At 53.6% G+C, this 12,629-nt stretch overlaps 1 protein-coding gene across 4 annotated transcripts in view; it reads left to right on the top strand.

Moving 5' to 3' along the window:
- VAV2 (vav guanine nucleotide exchange factor 2) overlaps positions 1-12,629 on the top strand; it is a 210,219-nt gene that overhangs the window by 176,812 nt on the left and 20,778 nt on the right. For all 4 annotated transcript variants that reach the window (XM_064290621.1, XM_064290623.1, XM_064290622.1 and 1 more), the window contains exons 15-20: positions 2,457-2,566; positions 3,521-3,622; positions 4,096-4,184; positions 10,982-10,998; positions 11,734-11,755; positions 12,348-12,475. In XM_064290621.1, coding sequence (XP_064146691.1) covers positions 2,457-2,566; positions 3,521-3,622; positions 4,096-4,184; positions 10,982-10,998; positions 11,734-11,755; positions 12,348-12,475 — 468 coding nt within the window. The remainder of the gene's footprint in view (positions 1-2,456; positions 2,567-3,520; positions 3,623-4,095; positions 4,185-10,981; positions 10,999-11,733; positions 11,756-12,347; positions 12,476-12,629) is intronic.

Raw genomic sequence — 12,629 nt, 5'->3', positions numbered from 1 at the left:
CAGTGTAGGGTGCAGCCCCGGCGTGCTCTACCTGGGTGACCTAGCCCAACCTAATGTCTAAAACAGGAGGCTGACCCGAGGCCTCTTCCCGAGTCCCAGCCTCTGGCACCTGCCCCTCCAGGAGAAAAGCCCATTCCCTGGGCTGCCCCAACCCCAGGGCACTTTGTCCTGGGCTGTGTTGCTCCCATGCTGGGGCTACCAGACTCCTCCATGGTGCCCACCCCAGGCCGGGCCAACCATCTGAATGACCGTCTCCCTCTTTCTTTTCCTCTCTCATGCTTCCTAGTCTCACGGGAAAATGGTAAGCACCCAGAACCTGTCTCCTCAGCTCAGGGCCTGAGGCTTTGCTCCCTCCAGGGCCAGGGTGTGGGGCCAGGGTCCTGGGGTGTAGGGTCAGAGTCCAGGCTGTGGAGCCAGAGTCCCAGGTGTAGGGCCAGGGTCCTGGGATATAGGGCCAGAGCCCTGGGTGTGGGACCAGGGTGCTGGGGTGTGGGGCTGGAGTCCAGGCTGTGGGGCCAGGGTGCTGGGGTGTGGGGCCAGGGTCTGGGGACATGGGGCCAGGGTCCCGGGGTATGGGGCCAGAACCCTAGGTGTGAGACCAGGGTGCCAGGGTATGGGGCCAGTGTCGAGGGTGGGTCAGGGATTCCTTTCTGCATCTTCTTCCTGTGTCACTTACACGTGTTTCTTAATTATGGAAGTGATGTGTATTCGTGAGGAGAGACTGCTCATTACAGAAGGGTATAAAACGGAAGCCCAGCCTCCTTCCTGTCCCCAGCCACCCCGGTCCCTGGAGGGAAAGATCAAGGACAGTTTATATCCTAACAGGGTTTTTTCTATTGCAGCATTTTAGCTCTGTGTCATCGTTTTCTTTTTTGTTTCCCTACCTTCTTCCCTCCTTGTTCCTTCCCCACTTCTTCCCTCATTTCTCCTTCCTTCCTTCCTCCTTCCCTTCCGCTCACCCTTCTTCCCTCTTTCCTTCCATTGTTTCTAACACAAATGGGCTCATACTTTCCAAACTCTTCTTCCTGGACTCCCTTTGAAGCCCTGCTGGGTGGCCGAAGGCGGCCTGCTTGGTTGGGGTGGGGAGCAGCTGGGGGCCGGCTTGGTTGAGGCCCTGCCAGGCCCATGACCTTCCCCCGCCTTCTGTTTTTTTCCTGTTGTTTTTACTTCAGAGGAGTGGCGTTTTTTAGCATCAGATTTAGGAAGTGAAAGTGGGTGGGCAGGCAACATGGGAGGAGCCTGAGCGTGTTCCTCAGACCTACCCCCAGCCCCGGCTCCTTCCTGAGAGACGGCCCAGGCAGAGCCGGGCTCCCTTGGAGGGGAAGGATAGAGGCCCTAGGGTACCTTGTTAGAGGGGTGGGTCCCCCCAGATGTATGCACCCACTTATACATGCATATACATATGCACACGAGAGAACATGCATGCACACACATGCATGTACACACACAGGCACACGCACATGCACACATGCATATATGAGCATATGTGTACACACGTACACATACGCACATGCATGCACACGTGAGAACATGGTAGCACATACATATGCAGGTGTGTGTATGTGTTCATACATAGGCATGTGATAGCATGCAGGAACAGAGGCACACATGCAGTGTACACATGCACATATACACGTTATACAGAGTAGGCACCAGTGTTTACATGTGTGCACACACATGAGAACATGTGTGTGCAGGCATGGGCACAAGTGTGCATACATGAAAAAGCACACATGTATGTGTGAGCATGTACACGTACACACATGCACACTTGAGAACATGTGTGCACACAGCACCAGTGCCTTCCTATGCATGCACACATGCAGGCGTGTGTCTGTATACATGTGCACATACATGCACACAGAACACATGTGTGCATACAGGTATGGGTACGAGCACGCATATGCAGGCGTGTATACATGTGTGCACACTTGAGAACATGTTTGCATACAGACGAGTGCCTTCCTACACATGTATACACACATAATGCGTATATGCACACAAGCACCTGTATACACATGCACACACATGAGAACGTGCATGTATGCAGGCATGGGCAGAAGTGTGCACACACATGACAGCACACGCACACATGTGGCCGTGTACATATGTGCACATACAGGCATGGCATGGTCTGTGTACGCCTACATGCATGCACATGTGAACATGCACACATGCACACTTGAGAACATGTGAGCACACATGCAGGCATGGGCGTGTGTACACCTACATGTACACACATGAGCACACGCTGAGACATGGGTGTCGGTACACCTACATGTACACACATGTGAGCACACAGGCATGGCTGTGTGTCGGTACACCTACATGTACACCCTTGAGCACACACTGAGACATGGGCGTGTGTCGGTACACCTACAAGTACACACATGTGAGCGTACACACATGCAGGCATGTGCACACAGGACCGACATGTTTCCTGTCTCCTCCTGCAGTGGTCCTATGGCTTCTATCTGGTCCACCTTCAAGGAAAGCAGGGCTTCCAGTTCTTCTGCAAGACGGAAGACATGAAGAGGAAGTGGGTGGAGCAGTTTGAGATGGCCATGTGAGTACTCGCCAGCCGGCTGCCTAGCACCCACGGGGAGGACTTTGTCTGCAGGCCCTCTCAGACCAGGGGCAGTGGGAGGCAGGGCCGAACGCCCAGACACCAGGGCAATGAGGGCTCTCAGAGGGGCTCTGTCACCCGGGGACGCCAGCACCATCTCAGTGCTGCCTGAGCTGTTGACCAGTCTGCCCAGGGCAGAAGGTTTGTCCTGTGGCTGAGCCCCCGTCACCAGCCCAGCAGATCAGGGCTGACGCAGGGATGTTCAGGCTGGACGGGGCTAGTCACTGGACACCAAAACTGCGATGTGGGAGCACAGGGTCCCCACATCTGCCCTGGGCTTCTGTGGGTGAAAATTCCCCAACATTTTATTCTGGAAATTTTCAAGCATTCAGCAAAGTTGAAAGAACTGTGTGGTAAACACTGGCATGCTCACCCTCAGATTCCACCATTAACAGGTCACTCTACTTGCCCTTATCACCCAGCGCCTCTTAGCCATCGTGTGTTCGATGTGTTTCAATGTGGACCACGCATAAGGGTTCAGGCCGCTATGTGGCTTGGGATGCCACTCTCCTGTAGAGTTTTCAGTGCCAAGCGTGCACACAAATAGGTGCAGAAATCTGTGTGTATATTTCCTGAGTTTTAACAAATGCCTACAGCTGCCCACACCCAAGATACAGAACATTGCCATCACTCTAGAACGTTCTCTCATGCCAGTGCGACATAATCCAGAACACTCTGCTCCAACCCTCGTTCTGCCCGCAGGGAGTTGGTCCCCGGAGGCACCCAGGGCTGCAGGGACAGAGCTGGCTTTGAGTCCAGGCTCCCAACCCCGAGCCCAGGATTGAGTTCTGAGCCCGGCTGGTTCCAAGGTGGCCAGGCTGTAGGAAGGCCTAGGGAACCTAGCAATCGAGAGGTCTCTGGTGCCACAGTTCCTGTTCTGTTCCTGTTTTTCAGGTCAAATATCAAGCCAGACAAAGCCAATGCCAACCACCACAGCTTCCAGATGTACACATTTGACAAGACCACCAACTGCAAAGCCTGCAAGATGTTCCTCAGGTGAGCACCTCCTGCGGCTCTGCCCCGTCCGCATGCCCCAGGCAGGGGAGGCCCACGTTGGGTCTGCCTGTGTCCACATCGCCAACCTCTTGAGCCAGCCGAGGGGGCGGGGGACACCCAACAAGTGTCAGACCCACTGTGGGCCCCCCAGTGTTTCAGATCTGGTGGCTCGTCCCTGTGGGTGCAGTACAGGGTCCCTGGGCCCAGAGCCCCTGTGCTGGGTGGTGGAGCAGCACTGGAGAAGGTGGGAAGCGAGGGTGGGCTGCAGTGGGGTGAAGGGACCCCAGCCAGAGGCCTTGGGCTTTGAAGGATGGGCCAGCTCTGAGAGGCAGAGAGCAAGGCAGCAACCCACAGCAGCAGAGATGCAGGGGCCTCCTGGTGATGGTGGGTCCTGCCCGCCATGCTGAGGGTACGAGGTGCTGGGCTTCAGGCCAACCTAACCCCCACTTTCCCACCCTCGTTTGCCGGCACAGGGGTACCTTCTACCAGGGCTACCTGTGTACCAAGTGTGGCGTTGGGGCACACAAAGAGTGTCTGGAGGTGATGCCGCCCTGCAAGATCAGTGAGTACAGCCCTGCTCAGGACGATGCCAGGTGCCCATGGGACCCTGGGGCTGGGCCTGAGGCTGGGGCTGGGCCTGGGGGCACCACAGCCACCCTCACCCTCAGGGCCGTACTGGGTGCTTATGGGACCCTGGGGCTGGGTCTGGGCATAGCCATAGCCACCAGCACTATCAGGGCCTTGCTGGGTGCTCATGGGACCCTGGGGCTGGGCCTGGTGGTGCCACAGTTGTCCCTGAGCCACAGGTCCTGGTGGGTCACACTCCCTGCCCCCAGCTCTGCCACCTATACACATTCCTCTTTCCACACTTCTGGGGACCCCTGTGGCAGGGACCGTCAGCCTTGCTCCAGGTGGGGAAATCGAGGCACAGCTGGGATGGATCCCATCCAGCCCCCCTCATTCTGGAATCCTGGCTTCTAACGGTGACGTTCAGCACTTTCTCTGCTCTCCTGTACCTCTCCCCATTCCAGGTGTAAGCTTCTAGAATCCTCACCCCAAAACAGGCCCAGACCATTCTCTGGCAGCTGTGTGGAGGGTTTGGATCCCAGAGAAACATCGGTCATGATATCTTGTGTCCCCAGGTTCTCCCAGACCATCTTTAGGTCTGGCGACGGTAGTAATTGGTTGAGGCCCCTGGGAGCGCAAACAGTTTGTGTTTTTTTTTTACTAACCTAAAGGTTGACAATTTGAACCCACCCAGCGGTGCCAGGAAAGGAAGATTTTTCTTTCTTTTTTATCTTCCGTAAAGATTGCAGCCAGGAAAGCCCTATGGGACGCGGCTATACTGTGCAGCACATTGGGTCACGATGACTCAGGAGTAATGATGGGTTAACACACTCAGCTTTTCGTGGTGTTTCCTCATGACCATTTGTCAGATATGCAAGACTGAGGCTCAGAGAAGGGGAGGGACTTGAGCCCGGCAGGTCGTGAGGAGAGGCCGGGACAGCACCCAGAACCCTGGGGCTCCCCTGAGGCCCCTTAGTTTGGAGGCGCCCAACTCCCCCACAGGGGCAAGGTGAACCAGCTGGACCTGCCTGGATAAGCAGGGGTCTAGACAGCAGCTGGCGGGCAGCCCAAGTTGATTGGCCTGAAGGAGGGAGCCAGCAGAGGCTCGCAGAGTGACGCCGGAGGTGGGGACGCCACCGAGGGGCTCATTCTAAGGGCACAGCCCCGGGGGCACTGAGGGTGTAGTCCAGGGAACATCCACAGAGCACAGGTGGGGGCACCCCTGAGGACCCGGCTCTGCTCCCTGTGATTCAGGTGGGTGACCCAGACCCCCACTACTCCCAGTGCAAGAGTGCTGCCCCCTGCTGGTGACTTGCGGGGAGCCATGACCACAGAGGCCGTGGCCTGGTTTAGCTCCCACAGTTCTAATGGAGACAGTGTTCACACCCAGGCCAGCTGACCCAGCATCCTCACTCTTTACCATGGGGACCAGCGCCACACAGCCTGGACGTGGTGACAGTGACCCCCACGCTGCTGCAGGGTGGCCCCATAGGGTCTCCTTTAGCCTCTGTGATAGCCTGGACATGGTGACAGTGGCCCCCACACTGCAGCAGGGGAGTCCCATAGGGCCTCCCTTAGTCTCCATGACAGTCTCAGGCAGCGTCACTGTCTCCACTGCTGCTGTGACAGAAATACCACACGTGGGGAGCTTTAGGTTTGTTTTTTTGGAATCTTTATGGAAGCAGACTGCCATGTCTCTCTAAGCATGAACACTGTGGCGCCTTGTTCGGAGAATGACCTGCCTATCTCCCAGGTCCTCTTCTCTGAGCTTTGTCTTACTGGGCCTCTGACCAGATCTTAAGACAGAAAAACACGGCAGGCCTGCTTGTCACTCTGTGACTCCTGCCAGAACGGAAGATGCTGAGCCGTGAATGTAGATCAATAGCTCCCATTTATTGTGATGACAAGGCTGGCCCAGTACTCCGGATCCAGGGGAGGGTCCGACAGGCCAGCCCCAGACCCTTGGACAGTGTCCCCCTGCATCTCCTCCGGGCTGGAAGACACCATGAGCCTGTGGCTGGAGCGGCGGTCAGCTTCCTCTGGCAGCACCGCCCTCTTGTGGCCACAAGCCTCTCTGTCCACAACTTGCCTGGGTGACTTTCTTCAGATCGTTTTTTCTGACTCTCTAAGTTGTTGTTGGTTGCTAGCGAGTCAATTCCAACTCGTGGCGAACCCATGTGTGCAGAGTAGAACTGCTCCATAGGTTTTTCAAGGGCCTGACCTTTTGGAAGCAGATGGCCCGACTTGTCTTTCGAGGCGCCTTCTGGATGGGCCTGAGCCAACGACCTTTTCGGACAATAGTAGAGCGTTTAACCATGTTAAAGCAAAAATCATATTAAGCTAATAATATAAATTGGTTTGAAGCTTATTGACTATGTGATTTGCAACCCTTCCAACTGGAGAGTCAGTGTTCCAAAGGTGAAAGTCCGAAGACTTTGACTCATACCCTACCTTACCGACACTGCCACGGAAAAGAGCCAGAATGGTATTTACACAGTAACAATTTGCCCTAAAACACAGCTTCTAGTTAGGCCATCAAAACGGACTGCCCCTAGATAATTCTTCGAAAGAACCCAATGTCCAAGGCAAAACTGTCTTTACTAGTTAGCAAGACTGTTATTGTTTGACTTAAAGGTGACTTATAGACCAGTCTGCTCAAGGTTCAAAAGATCACCTCAGGACAGTGGCCTGGATGGGTCACCCCAACTCCAGGGACCCCAGAAATCTGGATCCCAGGAGAATTAAAAGCTTTTCTCAACGTTTGTGCCACCCAGGGACTAAAAAAAAAATCTGTTGCTGTCGAGTTGATTCTGACTCATAGCGACCCTATAGGACAGAGTAGAACTGCCCCATAGAGTTTCCAAGGAGCTCCTGGTGGATTCAAACTGCCGACCTTTTGGTTGGCAACTATAGCACTTGACCACTATGCCACCAGGGTTTCCATGTTCATTATCAAAAATGTGAAAAAAAGAAGAAATGAAGTAAAGGAGAAAGCAATTATCACCCATGAATTTATCCAGAAATAACCAAAGGCAATATTTTGATAAGTTTCTTTACAAGTTATTTTTTCTTTAACTAATCTTTTTCTCTTTGATTTATACAATATCCATTTCTCACAGAAGATTTGGCAAGTGTAGAGAAGTGTGAGTACCACTCATCTGTCAGTTTGTCCTACTGTGGGGGCTTGTGTGTTGCTGTGATGCTGGAAGCTATGTCACCAGGACTTCACATACCAGCAGGGTCACCCCTGGAGGACAGGTTTCAGCTGAGCTTCCAGACTAAGACAGACTAGGAAGAAGGACCCGGCAGTCTGCTTCTGAAAAAACTGGCCAGTGAAAACCTTATGAATAGCAGCAGAACATTGTCGGACAGAGTGCTGGAAGATGAGCCCCTCAGCTTGGAAGGCACTCAGAATACAACTGGGGAAGAGCTGCCTCCTCAAAGCAGAGTTGACCGTAATGACGTGGATGGAGTAAAGCTTTCGGGACCTTCATTTGCTGATGTGGAACGACTCAAAATGAGAAGAAACAGCTGCAAACGTCCATTAATAATAGGAAAGTAGAATGTATGAAGTATGAATCTAGGAAAATTGGAAATCGTCAAAAATGAAATGAAACACTTGAAGATCAACATCCTAGGCATTAGTGAGCGGAAGTGAACTGGTGTTGGCCATTTTGAATCAGACAATCATATGGTCTATTATGCCGGGAATGACAGCTCAAAGAGGAATGGCATTGCGGACATCGTCAAAAAGAACATTTCAAGATCTATCCTGCAGTACAATGCCTCCAGCGATAGGATAATATATATAGGCCTATAAGGAAGACCAGTTAATATGACTATCATTTAAATTTATGCACGAACCACTAAGAAAGATGAAGAATTTGAAGATTCTTACCAACTTTTGCAGTCTGTAATTGATCAAACATGCAATCAAAGATGAATTGATAATTACTGGTGATTGAAACACGGAAGTTGGAAACAAAGAAGGATTGCCTTGGTGACAGGAACAATGACTGAGATCACATGAGAGAATTTTCCAAGACCAACGACTTATTCATTGTAAATACCTTTTTTCAGCACCATAAATGGAACACACAGGAATCAAATCGACCATATTTGTGGAACAAGATGACAGAAAAGCTCAACATCATCAGTCAGAACAAGGCCGGGGCCAACCACAGAACAGACCATCAATTGCTTATCTGCAAGTTCAAGCTGAAGCTGAAGGAAATTAAAACAAGCTCATGAGAGCCAAAGTACAACCTTGAGCATATCCCACCTGTATTCTGGGACTGTCTCAAGAATAGATTTGATGCACTGAACACTAATGACTGAAAACCAGACAAGTTGTGGTATGACATCAAGGACATCATACATGAAGAAAGCAAGTGGTTATTAAAAAAACAGGAAAGAAAGAAAAGACCAAAATGGATGTCAGAAGACCCTGAAACTTGTTCTTAAATGTAGAGTAGCTAAAGCAAAGGGAAGAAACGATGAAGTAGAAGAGCGGAACAGAAGATTCCAAAGGGTAGCTTGAGAAGACAAAGCAAAGGGCAAAGAGGTGGAGCTAGAAAACCAAAAGAGAAGAACATGCTGGGCATTTCTTAAGCTGAAAGAATTGAAGAAAAAATTCAAGCCTCAAGTTGCAATAGTGCAGGATTCTATGGGCAAAATATTGGACGACGCAGGAAGCATCAAAAGAAGATGGAAGGAATACACAGAGTCACTGTACCAAAAAGAATTGATCGACGTTCAACCGTTTCAGGAGGAAACATATGATCAGGAACCCGTAGTCCTGAAGGAAGAGGTCCAAGCTGCACTGAGGCACTGGTGAAAAACAAGACTCGAGGAATTACCGGAATACCAATTACGATGGTTCTACGAACGGGTTGCAGCACTGCAAGGGCTCCCTCATCTATGCCAAGAAGTTTGGAAGACAGCCACCTGGCCAACGACAGGAAGAGACCCATATCTGTACCCGTTCCAAAGAAAGGTGATCTAACAGAATGTGAAATTATTGAACAATATCATCAAAATCACACACAAGTAAAATTTTGCTGAAGATCTTTCAAAAGCGGCTGCAGCAGTACGTCCACAGGAAACTGCGGGAAATTCAAGCCCGATTCGGAAAAGGCCGTGGAGCAAGGAATAGCACTGCTGATGTCAGATGGATCTTGGATGAAGGCCCAACATACCAGAAAGATGTTTACCTATGTTTTATTGGCTGTGCAAAGGCATTCAACTGCGTGGATCCTAACAAATTAGGGATAACATTGCAAAGAATGGGAATTCCTGAACACTTCATTGTGCTCATGAGGAACCTGTACATAGACCAAGAGGTCGTCTGCAGGACCACGCTCTCTCCGGAGGCTCCATAGGGAGATCCGTCTTTGTCTTTCCCTGCTTCTGGTGGCCCCAAGCGTTCCTGGCTTGTAGCTGCAGCATAACCCCATTGTCACATGGCCGTCTTCTCTCTGTCTTTCTGTCTCTGCTCCTCTTTTATACGGAGTCACTCAGATGGGGTAGGGAGCCAGTCTACCCCAGTGTGACCTCAGGTTAACAATAACATCGTCAAAGATCCTACTTCCTAACAAGTTGACATTCCAGGTACAAGAGTTAGGACTTCAACATAAATTTTTCCAGGGACAGAATTCAATCCATAGCATTCGCCCACTCAGTCTCTTCCTGTGTTTTTGTTTTATTTCTGAAAAGATGTAGGGACCTTGCCATATGGCACGTCTGTGTGCTTTTGAAAGTTCATGTTGTCTTTCTCATTCCTCTATGCCATTCAAACCCTGCTGAGCACCAGGCCTCAAGGGAGACAGCTACGCCCCAAGGGCGTTCACTTCTGTCTTCCCTCCTGCCCCTCTGCTGGGGACATCCTGCCCCGCCCAGTCCCTTCTGTTCTGAAGCATGTCCTAGCTGCCTTCTGTTGACCCCCACAACTCACACGCGTTGTGCTGGCTTGGCCTTCGGAAGCTCCACCTCGGGCCATGTCCAGGGTGACTCCAGGCCAGTTTCGCTGTTTGCTGCCTGTGGGGCCAGGCCTGACGGGAGAAGCTGGTGTCCCAGAGCACTACTGGCCCCTCCTGGAAGGCTTCTCCCTTGGGGGGGACACCAGCTGCACGCCTGCACCTCCCCCACCCCAGGTGTCCACTGAGCCTGGCACCTCGGTCCTGTAAGGTCTGTTGGAGGCCCCTGTCTGTATCTGTGAGTGTGGTGCCGAGGCCTCATCACCTCATATGTGAGCCTTGTCCTCGCTGTGTCCATTGGTGCCACGTGGCCCAGCTTGGCAGGTGACCAGGGCTCAGCCTGGGGCAGCGTCCTCCTGTAGGGAGCCCAGGCGCAGACGGGGAGGTGGTGGGGCCGTCTGCCTGTCGCCTGACGGGTATGGTCCCTTGTACTTGAGCCTGCTGTGCTAACAAGGAAGACACCGACAACCCTCCCTGTCACTGCCATTACTGGTCAATTGCCAACGTCCTCCCCTTGAGCCCAGGTGCTGCCCAGTGTCCAGCAGCTGCCTCCAGCTTTTGCAGCCAGACCCGTTTGCCATCTTGGGTGTGACACCTGGTCTGAGTTCTGCTGTGACCCCCAAAACCAGAGCTCAGTGTTTGTCATCAGAAGTAATTGGCCATGAACCCAGGTCTGTGTGTCCGCAGCCCACATCTGAGCTCCCCACCAGGAAGCTCGCCACCCACTTAGAGCTTGGCTGGCAGTGCTGTCCATGGGAGTGGCTGGGCCCCGGAGTGTCTGCAGCACCCTCTAACGTCTGCTGTGCTTCCTTTTCAGGTTTTCCTGCAGACCCGGTAAGGCTGCCCAACGACCCCCCTCCCCCTCCCTGTGCTCCAGCAGCCTGGGGAACCAGGGCCAAAGACCCCATTGCTCAGCCATTCCTCATGTACAGGCCATGCTTGGCTGGGGGTGGGGGGCTTTGGTTCCCTTAGTGAACGTGCACGGCCTCCAGGGCCCTGACTGTGGCCACCCTGCCTGGCCCACCCACCTGTTCAGCTCGTCCAGTAGCTGGTGGCTCTGAGTGCCCGGCTCTGTGATGTGCCCCCGCCCCCCACTGCCTCTGTGTGGGTGAGAAGTCCCCAAATTCATTTATGGGGTGTGGGCTTTGTTCTCATTGAGCTGTGGGGTCCAGTCAGATTAACCAGCATCTGGGGCCCTCACTAGGCCCTGTGTGGGGCACAGAGATGCATTTGTTGGAGAGGGAGAGACGCACAAGGTGCTGAGCCTCAGGAGGCAGGGCTCATCCCAATGGCAGGGACGAGCCCAGACTCAGTGGAGGGGCGATCCATCTGTGGGCTCAGTGGTCAGGGCAGACTTCCTGGAGGAGGTGGGAGAGGGAAGGGGCGGGAGGTTTGGGGGAGCATGGAAGTGGAGGGGGTTGTCACACAGGGAAAACATCACCTAATGTCTCTGTGTTCCTCCCCCACCTGCCGCCTCGACCCTCCAATCTGGGGAGCGTGGGGGGCATGGGGAGTTGGGCCTGAGCTGGGAGCAGCCCCCTCACCGCCCTGTCTGTCCTTCCCTCACAGGACGCCTCTGGAGCGGGACCAGGTGAGTCTGGGGTCTTAGGCCCTCTCCACTGCTGTCCAGGTGCAGGCCCCTGGGCTGTGGGGCGCCCTCTGGTGGAGAGCCACCCCTGTTTCTGATAACACAGGTTCCTGCGTGGCAAGGCCTGGCATGTGGGGGCCATTCATGCCTGAGCAGAGCAGGGAGAACCCGGGGCTGTTCAAGGCCCCGTGGCAGGACCAGAGCAAGGCCAGCCCCGGAGTGCCCGCACAGCCCTTGGGGACCCCATCAACCCCAGAGCTGGCCACTGGCCCCTGGTGACCCCATCTCTAAGATGAGGGGTACCCCATTTCCTGTTCCACGTGGCCGGCTTGAAGTCACAGAGGTGTGAGGTGTTGAGGAGAAAACAAAGTCACTGTTGCCGTGGTGACACCCAGGTCTGCTCCTCACGTAAACGGTTTACTTGTGACATGTAACAAATGACATGGGGGCCCTGGGAAGAATCTGGGATGGGCAGCACAGGCATGTGTGTCTGTGAGTGGTCTCTCACGAGGCGCTCCACTGGGTCGGTGAAGGGGTGGGCTGCTAGCCTCGGTGCAGCAGCCAAGCGAACCACTCCCCTACCCTGTCTCCACAGGTCCCAAGATGGTGGCTGTGCAGAATTACCATGGCAACCCCGCGCCCCCTGGAAAGCCGGTGCTCACCTTCCAGACGGGTGATGTGATGGAACTGCTTCGAGGGGACCCTGAGTCGCAGTGGTGGGAGGTGGGTCCCAGGCCCTGGGGGCGGAAGCATGGAGCCTTCACCCCAAGGCAGGGGCAGGCTGGTGTGAGAAGCCACCAAGGATGTGAAGGAGGGGACTAGTCATCAGGACATCCGCACCCGTGTCTCTGCTTCCCCCTGTGGTGTGGTGAGGGTC

The sequence above is a fragment of the Loxodonta africana genome, chromosome 9 (genome assembly GCF_030014295.1).
Source record: "Loxodonta africana isolate mLoxAfr1 chromosome 9, mLoxAfr1.hap2, whole genome shotgun sequence".
In the NCBI taxonomy this organism is placed as follows: domain Eukaryota; kingdom Metazoa; phylum Chordata; class Mammalia; order Proboscidea; family Elephantidae; genus Loxodonta; species Loxodonta africana.
Note: the sequence above shows the minus strand (reverse complement) of the source record. Positions and strands in the feature narration are given on the sequence as shown.